This window comes from Patella vulgata, chromosome 7 (assembly GCF_932274485.2).
Source record: "Patella vulgata chromosome 7, xgPatVulg1.2, whole genome shotgun sequence".
NCBI classification, from domain to species: Eukaryota; Metazoa; Mollusca; class Gastropoda; family Patellidae; genus Patella; species Patella vulgata.
Genome location: NC_065885.2, coordinates 49,958,178 through 49,975,534, shown reverse-complemented (window position 1 = coordinate 49,975,534; position 17,357 = coordinate 49,958,178). Strand labels below are relative to the sequence as shown.

Below are 17,357 nucleotides of genomic sequence, written 5' to 3'. Positions count from 1 at the left end.
TGAAAATTTATAGAAGTGTAAACTATGCTTCGGAAATTCATCTAGCTATAAACTATGTGACAGTACTTGATAATTTCAATATATTTTGTAGTCAATGAATGTATGTGGTGGAAATAATCTTTACCTAAAAAACAGTGTCAATTAATGGGAACAATCAACAAGTACAAATAATTTATAATATATTTAATAAAAAATAAAATTATCCTAACATATAACACATACATAAACTTATGCGTCAAGATTTTGAGTCATCTTTAGGTTTATCAATTTCAATAAGTGGTCTCCAGAAGAGCAGTTTCTTTGTTTTTTTCGGCATTAATTTAGCATCTGGTACAAATTTTTTAAATTCACCTACATTTAATTTGGATAATAAGTCCGCTGCATGATTCTCCATCCTACGAACATGCAACGCTTTTAAACGTATATTATATTTGGCACACATCTGTATCATTATCATATAAAGTTTTCCATACGTCTGTAGTTGATTTTTATCACAGCAACGAGGTCCTTCATTAGTATATTGTACAGCACTCATATTGTCTGACCAACATAACACTCGCTTATCAACAAATTTATGTTTCCATGTGTAGCATGCTGAAACTAAGGCATAATACTCGTAAAATGTATTATTAATCCTTGCACCCTTCTGTTTTAAATCAATATGGGGAAAATGTTTTGCCCATGGTTCAGATATCCAGTTGATTTTTCCCTCATCTTTAGTAAGTAGGTAAGCACCAAAACCAGACTGAGAAGCATCCACATAAATTTCAAAATGAGGAGAAAATTCTTCCCTTGTTAATGGTTTCTTCTGGCTCAACGAAGACAACTGAAATTTTCTACTTATTTTGGGTATCTTTTCCATAGCCAAGCAATTTCTTTTATTCAATAAACCTATTGTCTTCAAAAACAAAAAGAAAAAAACCATATGAGTTAAGTTTGGATGAGACAAGTTTCTATGTAGGCTACACATATTCGATACAAATTTTGGATGAACTGAGACTAACAATTAATATTTTGCTTGGATATAAAGGAAACCTATGAATAACAAGCCAACAGTGAGGCTGATGTCCCCTGCCGAAATACCAAAATAAATAGATGACATACATTAATTAATCGCACATTTATTTTTTTTTCAAGAGTATCAAGCAATCAAACTATACACATTAGGCGTTTTTACGAGAAAACAAATCGGTTTCGATTACCTATCTCGTTTTGTACAAAGACATAGGTCTCGAGTTGGTATTCGAATTGGTTCTCGTAAACACGATGAGTTGCCTCGCAAGATGGCTGAAAACTGAAGAATTGAGGAAAAATTTTAAAAAAATTCACTTTTCTTTATTATGTTCTTGGCGACACCGCCCAAAAATAAAAACGAAAAGTTGTACAAGTTGACTGTCCCCAAATGCACTGTATCTTTATTAGGAATGTCCATAATATTCATATTTTAACGTGAAATTCAAAAGAAGATGATCTAACGTCGGGCACGTCGTGTCCCTTGTTGGGGACGCCATCTTGGAAATCGAATCGTCAATCCGGCAGGCGAGCAAGTTGGAAGATTTGCATAATCGATTTGGCAAATCGTCGTGATAAATACGACTATAAGGTGAAACCGATTAGGCTAATTTTTGCCGTAAATGTGTTTGGAAAGGAAATGCAAATCAATTAGCCCTAATCGGTTTCTCGTAAAAATGCCTTAAGTTTCGTCACTCTCTATCAGATAGAATCAAGATTATCTTGTCCCAAAGCATTGACCAATGAAATTGATTAGCTCTGCTTAGCTTCGACTCAAAATGTTAACCATTGAACTCAGTCAAGACATTCACCTAATGAACATCTACATCAAGTCTAAACATTCTACCTCAATTAAAAGCAGAGTTGTTAGTCATGGTAATGATATAATGAATCTATATTCGGAGTTCCATCGCTCTCACTTCATTATAACCAAAGTTATCGTGCCTCAAAGCATCAACCAATCAGATTGCTTATTTCTCCTTACTGTAAGCAGACAATGTTCATCATAGAAATCAATAAAGGCATTCGCCTAAAGAATGACTATACCAAGTTTAAACATTCTGCCTCAATTAGAAGGAAAGTTATTGTGTTCCAAAGTCTCGACCAATCAAATTGCTTATCGCTCTGCTTACCCTCAGCAGAAAATATTCATAATCGAACTTAGTCAAGGTATTGATGTAATAAAACTATACACCAAGTGTCCTCACTCTCACTTAATTAGAACTGGAGTTCTTGTGTCTCATGTATTTCAACCAAGCAAATTGCTTATCTCTGCTTACCGTAAGCCGAAAATTCTCATCTTCAAACTCCATCAAGGCATTCACCTAATAGACACCTACGCCAAGTGTGAACATTCTAACTCAATTAGAATGAGGGTTATTGTGTTCCAAGGTCTCGACCAATCAAATTGATTATCGCTCTGCTTACCCTGAGCAGAAAATGCTCATTATCAAACTTAGTCAAGGTATTGATGTAATGAAACTATACACCAAGTTTCATCACTCTCGCTTAATTAGAACTAAAGTTATCGTGTCCAAAAGCATCAACCAATCAAATTGCTTATCTCTGCTTGTCCTAAGCAGAAAATGCTCATCTTCGAACTCCATCAATGCATTGACCGAATAAACACCTACACCAAGTTTGAAGATTCTAGCTCAATTAGAAGGAGAGTTATTGTGTCCCAAAAAGTGTGACAGACAGACAGACGGACGAACCCCTTTTAATAGTCCCCTGCTTTCTTCGAACTAAAGTTATGGTGTCCCAAAGCATCAACCAATCAAACTGCTTATCTCTGCTTACCCTAAGCCGAAAATGATCATCTTCGAACACTATCAAGGCATTGACCTAATAAACACCTACACCAAGTTTGAACATTGTAGCTCAATTAGAAAGAGAGTTATTGTGTCCCAAAAAGTGTGACAGACAGACAGACGGACGAACCTCTTTTAATATTCCCTGCTTTCTTCGAAAGGCGGGAGACAATAAAAATATGCACATTTAAGTCGCAAATAGTTCTTTGCTCAAGGCCGTACAAAGTCTAGACTCAGATGTGTTTTCTAGACTCGATGCTAGTTTAATATTCGGGAATAATGAATTCAAAAAAACAGGCACTGTGTGAACATATGGTTTTGAGAACAGAGTACACATCCAGGAGAATATAATGATAAGGCCGTTTTCCATTTAAACTCTTAAAGAGCGAGCTTAAAGTCTATTCTGGATTTGAGTGCTCATGTAATGTAACTATGCGAGATTTCCTGAGGTGATGAACTGATGATTCAGGTTGCAGTATTTTAAAATTAACAGTCTTGATTTTTGATAACAGGTTATGGATTATAGCGAATAAGATGGTATCAGAGGCATCAAATGGGAAGTGGTATACAGTCCTCTAGAAAAAGTAAGCATACCCTGCCAATAATGGGAAATTTTCACTATGGTTTAACCTATTACATCCTCTTATTACCTTACCTTTAGACGCATTGATGTCAATAAACATGTCATATATTGTGTAGAATGGAGAGATGAACCAGAGGTTGTTACACTAAAAGAATATGGCCACGGAACTCGTAATTCAGACTGCCAAACTGGTGAATCCTCTTCTTTCACTTTAGTTGTGGAAAGGTTAAAGTTATATTGACTGTGTGTATTTAAACCTGTGTATGTTCCTTTCTCATATAACATTTGTAAAACTAGAAAGACATAATTTTCATCTACTGCCATCATCTTTCCATCCTTCTCAAATAACATTCCTAGATGCTGTAAAATATAACAAATATCATTCCTATATACTGTTAAATATAAAAAATATCCTACCTAGATGCTGTAAAATATAACAAATATCATAACATTACTAGATGTTGTTAGGTATAACAAATGTCATTTCTAGATATAACAAATTCTTGGACATAACAAATATCATTCCTAGATGTTATAAAATACAACAAATATCATTCCAAGATGTTATAAAATATAACAAATACCATTCATAGATAGATGTTGCAAAACATAACAAATATTATTCTTTTGTGTTATAAAATATAATAAATATCATTCCTTCGTATTATAAAATATACTCTTCAAAAAAAGTAGGGGATATTGAAATGCAAATACCTATGCAGGTTGTGATATAATAAATAGTCATGGACATTTGACATGCTTTGAGAGTATGTTCACAGATGAAGAACTTGTCACCCCAACAGAACCACTGAGCTGCACATATGACACGCAAGAGCGCCATACACGTGGGAGGGGTTCATTGTCAAATTTGACACTTCAAGGAAGGGTTGATGAAAACTGCCGCATGCTGGTTTATCTATCCATGTTTGCTTTCCTATCGGTTCTTGCATAAGATTTACTGTTTAGCGTATCTTTGCTTTAGTGTGTTACTTTTAATTTGATCGGGAAATGTGTTCGTCGACGTCAACGTCAACCTACAAAACACTGCAAGAATTGGCAGTGGCACTGCAAGAGGAGTGGGTCAGATTGCCCCAAATCGTGACTGGACGGTTGATTAGGAGCATGCCACCACGAATTGCTGAATGTCTGAGGATTGGTGAGCAATTACTCATTATTAAGACAAAAATCAAAAACGTCCATTTTCACTTTTGACGGTGTATCTCTTTGCGAGTGAAATGGGGCCGTCAGATAAGCCGCCCATATGAACTGTTTATGTTCATGTGTAGGCAATTGGCCTGTTATTAACATGCACTGGTTACCTCTAATAAAAACAGAAGTGCATTTCCGCAGTTTTGTATTGTTTCTGAATATCCCCTACTTTTTTTGAAGAGTATGTAACAAATAACATTCCTGATGTTACAAAATATAACAAATATCATTCTTAGATACATAGAGAGAGAGAGAAATGGGGTTTAACGTCCACTCAACACAAACTAGGTCATTTCGGGACTAACATATGGTTCAATTTTATTTTCATAATTAGCTTGCGCGTTTAGCAGTGGGAGGAAACCGAAGAGAACCCACGAGGTTGGACAAGCGACCCTGCTCCTTGTCACGTACAACCGGGGAATCAAAACCACACCAGTTGACTCAATGACAGACTTTATGGCACAGAGCGCACATGCTAACCATTCAGCCATCCAACCCCCCTTCTTAGATATAACAAATATCATTCCTACCCTATATGCTGTAGTAAACTATAAAAAAATTTACTAATGCCTCATTCTGATAAATTGTTTCAATGGCATTTAGTAATTGAACTAGATTGTACTGGTCACAATTCTATGGAATACAATTACTGCTAATTACTGAACGACGTAATAATCTTACTTTCTTAATGCGATGCTGGGATGCCGGGATAGTACCTAAGTGCCTAAATATCAAATCCCCAGTCATCCTTAATTAAATTAGATTAAGTACATGTAATTAAGGAGTATCTCTGGTTGGTCAGCATTAACTTATCATATTTTCATATTCATCATTGCTTGATAATGACTAGAAAAGCCTAGTTGAAACGTCGCTCATTGATAAGCAGTAATTGTATTCCATAGAATAGTGACCTGTATGCCTCATTCTGGTTTATTATCTTTGTATGTGATAAACTAGATTTACTATATTGACGTCCAAAAGAAAGTATACACACTAAAAGTATGACTAAGTTTTGTTTAGATTAAAAACATTTGATAAAGCATTACTGAGTTTGTCTCTTGCGTCCAAACTCAACGTTTCTAAGCAAAATAAAAATGTGAAACAAATTGACATTCTACCCTAATACCGTATACCATGGAAAAACGACTTTGATTGATGCAGCACAAAATGCATAGTGTATACTTTCTTTTGGACGTTAGTATAGATTAAAATTTTACACCAGCTGATAATTCAACTACAGTCAATACTGTTGGCTTTATACTTACTCGAAACAGATCACAGGCCATAAGATAGGCATTTTCTTCTGCTTGATGAACTGAACAGTGTACACCTGTTATGTTTATATTGTGTGGCCAATATAGTTCTAATCGAGCCCTCCACATATGACCATTTAGTTTAGGGTTGAATACAAGAATTGGCTCAACTGTATCTCCTGATTTGACCATAGGACCGAGTAACTGATTCACTAAGCTTTTGGGGTCCTGATAAATAGCTTTCAACTTGGAAACTGTAATGGAAATTTGAACAAGTTATTGAAATTTGACATCACTACAAATCAATGTTGAATGTTTCCAAAACCATCATATTACTTTTGATACGTGTATCTAAATACCTTTCCAAATGTTATATAATGGAGTATTATACAGTGCGTACATCGTTCTTTAACTCAGGTATAGCCGAAAATCAAGTTGAATGATGAACGCATGCCCAAAGTAAAACTGTCATAAGATACATCAAATAAAACCCAATTCAGCTCTTTATTTTGACCTTATCAAAGAGATTTAGCTCCTTTAAATTAACTCATATCCTTTAGTTACAGTACCCTGAACTTGGTTGAAGATGCAGAATGTTTTACTATTAAAAAAAATGTGACTAAAGTTTCTGACCCTCCACAGATGACACCTGTCAAATCTACTCAGGAATGTCAAATATTTGAGACATTTAACTTCCACTCCAACTTTACCGCAGTAAACTGTTGTTGCGTTTTGACCCGGTACTTGGTTTGGCTCTGACTTGGGTGTTGAATTTCTTATTTATTATATACTATTCAAAAAAAGTAGGGGATATTTGATTTTTAAGTGTTATTAAAGTCACCTAATGAAACTGACGAAGAAACAAATGACAAAATGAAATGAAGTTCACATTCATCGATTTATTCCAAATGATCGTTAGACTAAGTAAGGCACAGACTGACCATTATAAGGGTAAAATGATACCCGGGGTCAAACAGCAAAGTTACCACAGCATCACAACCAAGTCAGTAACAGGTAAATCCTCCTCTGTTTGCCAAACAAGCATTGATCCGACGTGGCATACTCCTAATGAGACGTCTAAGTTCATTTTGGTCCAGATTGTCCCATTCCTGTTGCAACGCAGCAGCAAGTTCTTGGACATTGGCAGGACGTAGTTGACATTGACGTATCCTCTGTCCAAGCATGTCCCAGACATGCTCGATGGGGGAGAGGTCGGGACTCAGTGCTGGCCAAGGTAATGTGGTGATGTTCTGTTGTTGGAGGTAACCTGTAACGATCCTGGCCCTGTGACATCTTGTGTTGTCATCCTGGAAGATGAAACGGCGGCCATGACGTCGTGCGAACGGCACAACATGGACTGCCAAGATGTTGTCCCGGTAGTACTGGCCTGTAACACTCCCTGCAACAACATGTAAAGCCGTTATTCCAGCAACAGTGATGCCTCCCCACACCATAACAGAACCACCCCCAAATCGATCATGTCTGATGACGTTAACGTCTTGGAAGCGCTCGTTTCGACGACGCCACACCCTCCTACGTCTGTCCAAAAAATCAACAGTGAACCTTGACTCATCTGAACACATCACATTGCTCCAGCGTCGATTATCCCAGTGTTGACGATCCCTACACCAACGACGTCTTGCCTGAATGTGATGATCTCTCAAACAAGGGATCACGCGAGGACGTCGGGCGCGAAGGTGACCCCTATGCAGTCGATTCCGAATCGTCTGGCCACTCACTCTCACACCAGTGTCTGTTTGAAGACGAGCGCTGATCTGATTTGCTGTGATGACACGATTTCTCAAGGCCAAGGTACGGATAAATCGATCCTGGCCTTGAGTTGTCGCCCTTGGTCGACCTGAGCGTGGTCTGTCCTGTACAGATTGTGTATCACGGTATCTGGACCATAGCCTGCTTATGACAGACTGAGAAACATTCATCGTCCGCGCCACAACTGCCTGTGTTGTGCCGATCTGTAGCATGTCAAGGGCACGTAACCTTTCATTTTGGGTAAGCCGACGCATATCAAAATTTGTTTTCTGGTCACTAAAACAATTAAACTGATGTTTCCACCCTGGAATTCAATGCCACAATGACTGTAACATTCAAAGTCAGAGTCGTGCAAATCTTGGGTTGGACCCCCATGATGATCCCAAGCATCACCTGCATTCCATGCGGTAGCTATTGGTGCGTTTGGGCATCACATGTAACTGGAAATGTTTCTTCTGTTAGGTTCTATAGTGACTTTTTTCGTAGTCATTTGCATATTTTAGTATTATGCCCCCAAAATCAAATATCCCCTACTTTTTTTGAATAGTATATTTTCATTTTTACCTACTATTATCACTAGGTCTATATAAGGTCTATTGAATACTGGTAGCACGATTTACCCATAACCACCTAAATCTACTCAAATCCACCATTATTTCAACTCATAATAATAATTTATATCTATATTTGATAGTATACTGTTCTTTATGCCAAATTGTCATTTTTAATATAAAATCGTAATGAATTCGTTTAAAAAATGTCCTTCAAACTGTAATTTCCAAGCAAGCGATTTCGTGCAATACATGAGATATGTCCCTTGGTTACAACTTCCAAACTTGCTTGGAAATTGCATTTTGAGGGGGAATTGTGAGTGCGACACAAAAATGTTACGATTTTAAATTAAAAACAACAATTTAGTATAATTTTAAGAACAGCTAGTATATTATCAAATATCGATATAAATCATTGTGATGTGAGCTAAAATAACGGTGGATTTGGTTACAACTTCAAAACTTGCTTGGAAATTAAATTTTGAGGGGCATTTTGACACAAAAACGTTAAGATTGTAAATAAAATGACAATTTGGCATAAAGAACGGTATAAATACAAATATCGATTTAAATTTTTGTCTCATGAGTTGGCTAGATTTGTGTTAGTTTGGGTAAATCGTGCTACCCAAAACGGTACCTGTGAAACTTTGCAATTTTTCATACCTTCATGGTGATCTGGAACCTCCCATACCCTACGAGAGGCACATTCATTGCTAGTAGTACTCAAAGATCTTGATCTTGATGTTGATGAACAAACTAGAATTGCTGCTGTTGAAGTTAAGGGCAATTTGGAAAGACAGTTCGGATTTCTCCATTTCTTAAAATTTTTGCATTTGTTTACCAAAATTCGTTTGTAAATATGAGAACAAATCAGTGCCATTAATTCCTATGTTACAATTTGACAGATAGAAAAGTCATTAACATGACAATACTGTAAGTTATTGAATAGAGTTTGAAAGAATGCAGAACAAGCAGTTCTGTCATTGTTGTTATCACGTGATCATAATACCGATTTAACCCCTGACCTCGACGGGATAGTTTTGATCTTCCAGCCTCAAGTTAATTGAAGATATATCTCTGACAACATGCACTGCCATGTTTCTTGACGTCAGAGTTGGGGATGTAAAGCTTATTCTTGTGTGCCGAAGCTCAGCATATATAAGGATAATCAGAAATGTCTGATTGTTCAACACATTGGACTAATTCGAGGATGAAATCTCATTGTTTCACATTCAATGCCTACAAGCACATCTTCATAACAAACACGATTAGAGATTGGACTAATTTAAAGGCTCAATACCACTTTTGTAGTAACTGAATAATATGTCCCAATCTTTATTCTGGTCAACAAATTGTACTATTATACAATATTCCAATTAATTGATGATACAAATTTCATCTTAACACACCAATTTAAAAAATTGGAAAAATTCAACTAAATGATTTGAAAAGCCCTACGTAAAGCTTTTCAAATGTTACTTGGATTTTAAAATATTTTTGAACCCTCTGGGCAAGTAAAATAGGATTTAATGGATAATTTACACAACAGGTAGGACACTAACACATCTAGTACTTAGAATAAGGCTATTTTTTTTCTGGAGCTGTCAAGCCAGCAAGAGTGTTATTGTCCCTTTAAACCCCAGTATACTAGAGAAATCATCAAACTCCAAAAAGCTGTCCATATTTGTCAGACCTTATCAGATCACAAAGATACGAATAACTTTTTATTAGACACTTGACGCATGGACGGTGCATAAATGTCAGTATGGTGTAGCACCTATAAACGAAGATGAAGATTCATTTTGAAATATCAGAAATGACCAGGACACATTCGCTGACAAAGCTAGGGTGAGATTCTTATGTTGCCTCTGTCGTAATTTGCCAGTAATTGGCGCATTGGGTTACATTAAAGTAGCTAAGTCTCTAACTCAGTATCATCCAAAACCTTCGACAATGAAAACATGAACTATTTGTCAATTTTGATCAACATTGGTGTTGTGATCTTACCGGGAAAAGATGGGCTTCTGATATTCAATATTTATGACAAAATAAACATTTTACGATTGGTACACGAATCGTGTACCATGATGCGTTTCAGCGCAATTTGTAACAAACGACTCGGAAGAAGGAGGTGAGACATATTCCACAAGTCATGTCAAACGGTGACCCCATATTCTTATCTGGAGAGCATGTCCAATAAATACTATCAGTGTAGACTGGAATAACAAGGCGCTAGAGATTGACATTCGATTGAGACTTCTGGCGTATTTCGCCGAACATAACTGCTTTGAAATTAGAGTAAAAACGGAAAGGATGAATGTAAATCAGTTTATTTACATTCATATTACATTATTATATATGTTGCAACCCATTTGTGTCAATTTGTAGGTCCCAAATATTAGCGACTAGCTCCTTTAAATGGAAAAAAGTATCAATAGCATTTAGTTAGTAATTCAAGGGTAGTGCGGCGATCCATAGAATATAATTATTGTTATATTCTGGGCGATGTTTCGATACTGGGATAATCCTCCTTTTGTAATAATAAAGTCTTGTGAATCTAAGTCAAAACAAATGAAATGAAATGAAATGAAATGGGGTTTAGTTTAGCGTCCTACTGTTCTGCTCCGATTGGGATAATGAAGACGGGCAGACGTCATGCAGTGTGCTATGAAGGACATTTTGCCCGGGCAACGGCACAATCGCCTACTCTTATGTCGACTTCCATATGCCAAGCGAGTTTTACGTGCACGCCAATGTATACACAGGACCTCGATTTTTTGTCCCATACGAACGACTAGAAAGCCGATCTTGTCTGGTCCACCGTCCTGCACCAATGAAAAGGGGAAACCAGGTCGGAAAATCCCGATGAACTTTCTCGGCCAATGCAGGGATCGAACTAAGTCATAACAACGCTCAGAAATAAACAGTAATTATATTGTAATTTGTATCTTGTTGATTTGATTTTTTAACTCCAATATCATTGATTTACACGAACTCTTTTTATTAGAATACCCCTGCTCCCAAATATGTCACTTTATAATAACGATCAGTAAAAGTCGAAGATTTATAACTTCCCAGGCATACATTTATTTTTGAGACATTTATAAATTAAACAATGTCGTTGGAATTTAAACCCAGCTGCAATTCTCCATCGGCATATGGAACTATAGGAATAATGAATAATGTATTACAGATAAACTTAAAAAAATGGGCTTATACATCTACTATTGAAGGCTTTGGAGCAGAAGGAAATGCTGCCAAATTTAGCCACACCACTTCATGTGTTACTTAGTTCGATTGCTACATATCAACTTTTAAGGTCGGTTAAAGGGGTTTAAAGTCAATCTGTTACATAGAGAATACAATATCTCTGTCATAGATGACTGCCTTAACACGTGCTGTCACAGCACGCGGTGTGAATCATTGGCTGAATGGCGCGTGCATTGTTTACATAAGACATAACTGCTTCGGAGAGAATGCTGCATTTTAATCATTTTAATACCCATTTACACTAAATCGGAAATAATTTTTAACTACAAATACGTCAAACGCCTTTATTTATTTTTCCAATATATACAAAAAATGTTTTAGAATTTAATTTGTCGCAGAAAAAAAGTTAATATTTCTAGCTCATTAAGCCGCATCAATGTCATCCTTATCAGTGATTGTGGCGGCCAAGCAAATATTCACTGCGGATCAGTGTGGGGTTAAGTGTGGGGGACGTAATGATCCGAAAAACACCGGAAAACTACCGGAAAACACCATGTTATATTGAATACCGGAAAACACCGGAAAAACACTAAATACCGGAAAACACACTTAATACCGGAAACCACCCTAAATAGGTAACCCGGAGAAGGGCTATACTGTAAACCGGAAACTAACCCTAACCCAGGCACACAGAGGACCAGGATCCCGGTTACCTATTTAGGGTGCCAGTCTCCGGGTTTTCTAATGCATGGGATTAACATATTTGTATAATGTCATTGCCCCATTTTAATCTACCAGACATATCATTGTTAACCTAGTTCTCACTGCAGTACTAGCTATAGTAGCTAATAGTCCAAGAGCCAGTGACGAAAAAACTGCCTCATAAGTAATAGAAGGTTTGACTATATTAATTGGCAGCTTTGATAGGGCAAATTCAAAACACCCAGTCTTACGAGGTTTCAGTGGGGCATTTGGCTGGGAGGGGCAGATAAAAAGGGCCAAAAAGGACTAAAATTTGCCTCATAAGTAATAGGATCAGAATTATTTCTAAAATGTTGCCATACAATGTATGAATATAAAAAATATAAATCTGACCAGAAAAAGTGGGGCCATGCCCTTTTCTGACTGCCTTAAAAAGTGCTGACGGGGGCCAAAATTTGCCTCATTAGTAATATAGTTGAAATTGGTGCCAAATGTTAGCTATGTACGAGCCGATTTTAAAAATATCAAATCTGACTGGTTTCAGTGGGGCATATCCCTAATCTGACCACTTAAAATCTGCCCGATCTGCCACGCCCACAAAAAAGGTCAAAATTTGCATCATAAGTAATACGATCAGAAATAGTTTTGAAATGTTGTGGTGCTATATCTGAATCTTAAAATGTAAAATCTGACCGGAAAAAATGGGGCCACGCCCCTTTCTGACTGCTCTAAAAAATGTGGACGGGGGCCCAAAAATGCCTCATAAGTAATAAGACTGAAATTGGTGCCAAATGTTAGCTAATTATGAGACTATTCTAAAAATATCAAATCTGACTAGTTTCATTGGGGCAAACCCCTAATCTGACCACTTAAATGTGCCGAATCTGCCACGCCCACAAATGGGGTCAAAATTTGCCTCATAAGTAATATGACTGAAACTAGTGCCAAATGTTAACTATGTATTAGTCGGTTCTAAAAATATAAAATCTGATGGGTTTCTGTGGGGCAAACTCCTAATCTGACCACTTAATTGTCACCAACCACCCAAAGGTTGAATACTCATGCTTGATTTCAATTCAAATTTAAATCTATAATCTAACTAATTTGACACCCCACTATTAATTTACAGTTTTCAACAACATAGTAGAAATTCAATACAGCATGGCTGGCCTCCAAGTGACATGATTCTCCATTAAAGGAGTCAAGTCTTGAACTCAATATCATCCCAAATTTTCAACCAAGTGATACAATTCTCCATTAAAGGGGCCAAGTCTTGAACTCAATATCATCCCCAATTTTCAACCAAGTGATACGATTCTCCATTAAAGGGGCAAAGTCTTGAAGTCAATATCATCCGTTTTCAAGGTTGCAAACACGACTTAAATGGTCAATTTAAATCAACATACATTGATGTTGTTATCTTACCATGAAAAGTTGAGCTTCTGGCATTTAAGACAAAATGAAAATGTTAAAATTGGCACACGAATCGTGTGTCAGAACATTTTTGAGCGCAATTTGTATGAAGCGACTTGATGAACGAGGCTAAACATATCCCATGTAGGAGAATACTACCAGTGTAGACTGGAATAACCAGATGCCAAAGACTACCATTCAATTCGGACTCGTTGCGTATTTCGCCGAACATTACTGATTAGAAATTACAATAATAACCGAAACGATTGAATGTAAACCAGTTTATATACATTCATATTACATTATTTTATGTGTTGTGACCCATTTGTGTCCATTTCCAGGTGCCAAAGAATAGCGATTGTAATATTAAATTATTTCATGACAATATCTTTTATACAAGAATCTATTATTGAACAAGAAAACGTAAACATAACAAAAGAGCTGTATAGTCAGTACATTGCCAATCTGTTAGAAGTATATACCAGTTTTTCAGAGGATGGCAGCCAAGATAATAATATATTTGGTGATTTTACTATTTTCAATTTTGAAAGGAAGATAGTGAATTACTTTGGACCACAGAAATTGACATTATTATCATCAAATACTAAAGGAAATATCATTTATAACAATAGAATGAATGTTGAAGAGGCCATTAAAGAGTGTGTTCTTAGAAAATCATCGATAAAAGCAAAGATTCGTGACATGGCATACATATTACGTAAGGAAATACTAAATATATCAAAGTCCACTTTATCATCAAAATTATCAGTGCAGGATATAATTCAAGGAGAGGTTTCTGTACCAGATTTATTAATCGACTTTTTACTCATTTATTAGGCGGGCCTGGCCAGAGAGGTAGGAAAACAGAAAAAAATGTAAGAAAAATTTCCTCAATTTCTCAAGATGCCATGTACACTATTCGTGTGGCAAAATTAAAACTTCCAAACATTTGACTCTTGTAATGGCGATGAAGAGTATAACAGGAAGCCTAAGAAAAGTAATTGATATTTAAATCGTTAATTACAACGGCATTGATGAACTAGAGACGAATTAACATACAGTTTACAGGAAGAACAGAGTACGGTTCCACATGGAGTACACGGCCTGGGACAATTACTACAAACTGTATCAGATACAAGTACCAGTAATGAAACAACTGACAATGATAACCAGCTTCCTGTTTGTCGGAAAAGATGGTCATTTACTCCAATCCTTTTAAATCTGGAACCATATAGGAAGAAGCTTAGAATGACTAACAGTGGATTTATCCCAGAAGATCTGTTATTCCTAGTAGCTGTGCAGATGGCAAGCTTTTGGATGTTATTTGGATGATATCACATGTATTAGAAACTACTTGTGGTAAAAGATAACCTTCCTCAACAACAAATATGATATCTTCCTAAAAATCAATCAATCGCCAACCTCGTTCAATTTTGTTTTGGAAACAATGAAGAGATCCCAGCAGATTGGTGAAGAGTGATAGTGACATATGACTTGGCTATTGCAAAGATGGCATATACAATTCAGGCTGCAGAAAGTCCTCTATTTGACAACCTATTCATAATGCCAGGACCTTTTCACATATCAATGGCATAATAATTATTTCAAAGCTGTTGGGAACCATATTGCAGAATCTGAAGGACCGTTTGTAATTGAGGGATGCTGGGATAATAGCTGATGGTTCTCTTACTTGGTTTTTAACAGGTACCCACTATAATCGATGTAAACGCATCAAAATTCTTCAGAAGCTACAATGTTTCCAAAGAACTGAATGAAATAATTTATTATACACAAAAGACACTGGCCAGTGAACATGGCAAAACAGCCAAATATTGGTACACGTATGTGAAAATAATTCGAATATTTCACCGTTTTTCATGAGGTATTCATGGTGGTGACAACTTATTTACATACTGCCTCTTTGAAATGTCAAGTTTATTCTTCAGTTTATATCAGCCAAACTATGCCAGATGGATTCTCTGGTTGAATGACAATATGATGAAAATATCTGACGAATTCCATAGAGGTGCCCTTCCCATACGCAGAACAGACATTTAATGCAGATACTGCTGATCGTTTTTCAGGTATTAGTATCATCATAGAAATTCCATAGCAGCTAGACGGAAATGGTCCATGTCTCGTTATATGAGGGCAACTATAGTTGGACATGTGTTTGAACATTTAGGCATTTCCAGACCTGAAGATGAAACTTCTGAATTGAGACAAGCTAATATTCAGAAGAACACAGCACATCGCATCAAAATTACTGAAAGAATTGTAAACATGTCTAATCCATTCAAGAATAATGCGGAACAAGATATATTAATTAACATTAATCAACAGATTTCCTTTTAAACGTTTATGAAAATGGTAACATGTCTCGTGACAAATGTATTTCAGAAGTTATTGCAAACCCCTCCTGGTTTGATAAACACATAAAACGGTCAAAACCAAGCACATTTGCTTTTGACGGTACCTAAAAGAAACGAAAAAAAACCCGGCAAGATCATAGGCTACAGTTGAAAATGGAGGAAGATATGATGAGTCGATTTCTTTATCAAAAATAAATTAAGACCTGGTGATTACCAGATCTTATCCGCTCACACAATGCCACTTGTGTTTAGTTATATAGATGAAACCATGATATCAACTCAAACATCTTTGCTTTTGAAGGCCCTTGAAAGCAGAATAGAGTCTTGTGAGCCTAAATGGATTTTTTCCATCTTCTTGGATACCCCCCAGCAACATTTGGTGCAATTGCTGGTTATATTTTGGTTAAAATATGTAATGTGTTGTGTCAAGATATCCATTCTGTATTTGACAGAAATGAAAAATCATCGATAAAGGACATAGAGAGAGATAGACGTGCTGGTTCCTATCGAGACCAAGAATACAGCATTTCAGGTCCAAACATGAGACTACCATCAAACTTTACATCAGCATTAAAAAATGACATGTTCAAAAAATCTCTGTGCAGTACATAGTTAGCAATTGAATGTGTACTGACTTTTTGCCAGTTATTAGATCTAAGACATTGTATGTAACTCGGGATACGGACGGTTATGTTTTACAAATGAAGAGTCCTGGGGAAGAACGATCTAAGTCATTTTTTCAACGAACCCCATTTAATGGCGCCATCTGGTAGCAAATTGTGTAAGCTTTCTGTGGAACAATCAATTTCAGGTAAAAACGATCGGAGTCACATCGGACCAAGGCCCTTCTGAAATGGCCTGCCGGACAAATACAAGTCCATGGGACCCTTTATTTAACCTTAATTTGCCTGAAAATTTGAAGTCTGTTGTACTGATAATTAAGGTTCGTGACATCATTTTGAAGTTGTAATTAAACCCACTCGTTGTTCTGTTCGCGTCAAACATTCTCGTCCAAATGTCTGTTTTGCGTTTTATGCGGAAAGACAAAAATGTGACTTAGATCGTTCTTCCCCTGGACTCTTCAAATGTAAATGGGTCCCTTCAGTGTAACAAAGATTCTACATTGAGATGTATGCTCGAAGAAGCAGATTCAAGAATGCTTTTCCATATAATTGCGACAAACCTGTCCAAACATAATATTGTCCGTTCCATAGCTACAGATGTTTTGATCATTCTACTTGAAAATTCCTTGTGTTGGAAATGTGTGGATAGAGCTTGGAATACAGTCGCAAAATAATTTGAGATATATTGAGACAATTAGTTTTATCATTATGCAGTGCTTTGACAGCTTTTCATGGGTTCACTGACTGTGACTATACTGTTGCATTCTTCAGAATGGGAAAGTTTCCCAACAAAGGTCCTTAGGGCAATTCACAGAGTCCCAAGAATAATTTTCGAACTTAGGATGCCAC

The 17,357-nt window shown here is 36.6% G+C and overlaps 1 protein-coding gene across 1 annotated transcript; it reads right to left on the bottom strand.

Moving 5' to 3' along the window:
- Nucleotides 1-168: 168 nt before the first annotated feature.
- On the bottom strand, nucleotides 169-9,171 carry LOC126826656 (uncharacterized). The gene is made up of 4 exons (XM_050555635.2): nucleotides 8,852-9,171; nucleotides 5,880-6,121; nucleotides 3,478-3,765; nucleotides 169-898 (listed from the first exon to the last, which is right to left on the bottom strand). Exons 1-4 carry the CDS (start codon nucleotides 9,066-9,068, stop codon nucleotides 236-238), a joined length of 1,410 nt encoding a protein of 469 aa, XP_050411592.1. The 5' UTR covers nucleotides 9,069-9,171; the 3' UTR covers nucleotides 169-235.
- Between the last annotated feature and the right edge of the window lie 8,186 nt (nucleotides 9,172-17,357).

Coding starts and splice junctions, on each gene's coding strand:
- LOC126826656 (XM_050555635.2), bottom strand. CDS start 9,068: ATGGCACTGATTTGTTCTCATATTTACAAACGAATTTTGGTAAACAAA. Junction 3,766..5,879: donor TGGCCTGTGATCTGTTTCGA/GTAAGTATAAAG, acceptor TATATTTTACAG/CATCTAGGAATGTTATTTGA. Junction 899..3,477: donor TGACATCAATGCGTCTAAAG/GTAAGGTAATAA, acceptor TTGTTTTTGAAG/ACAATAGGTTTATTGAATAA.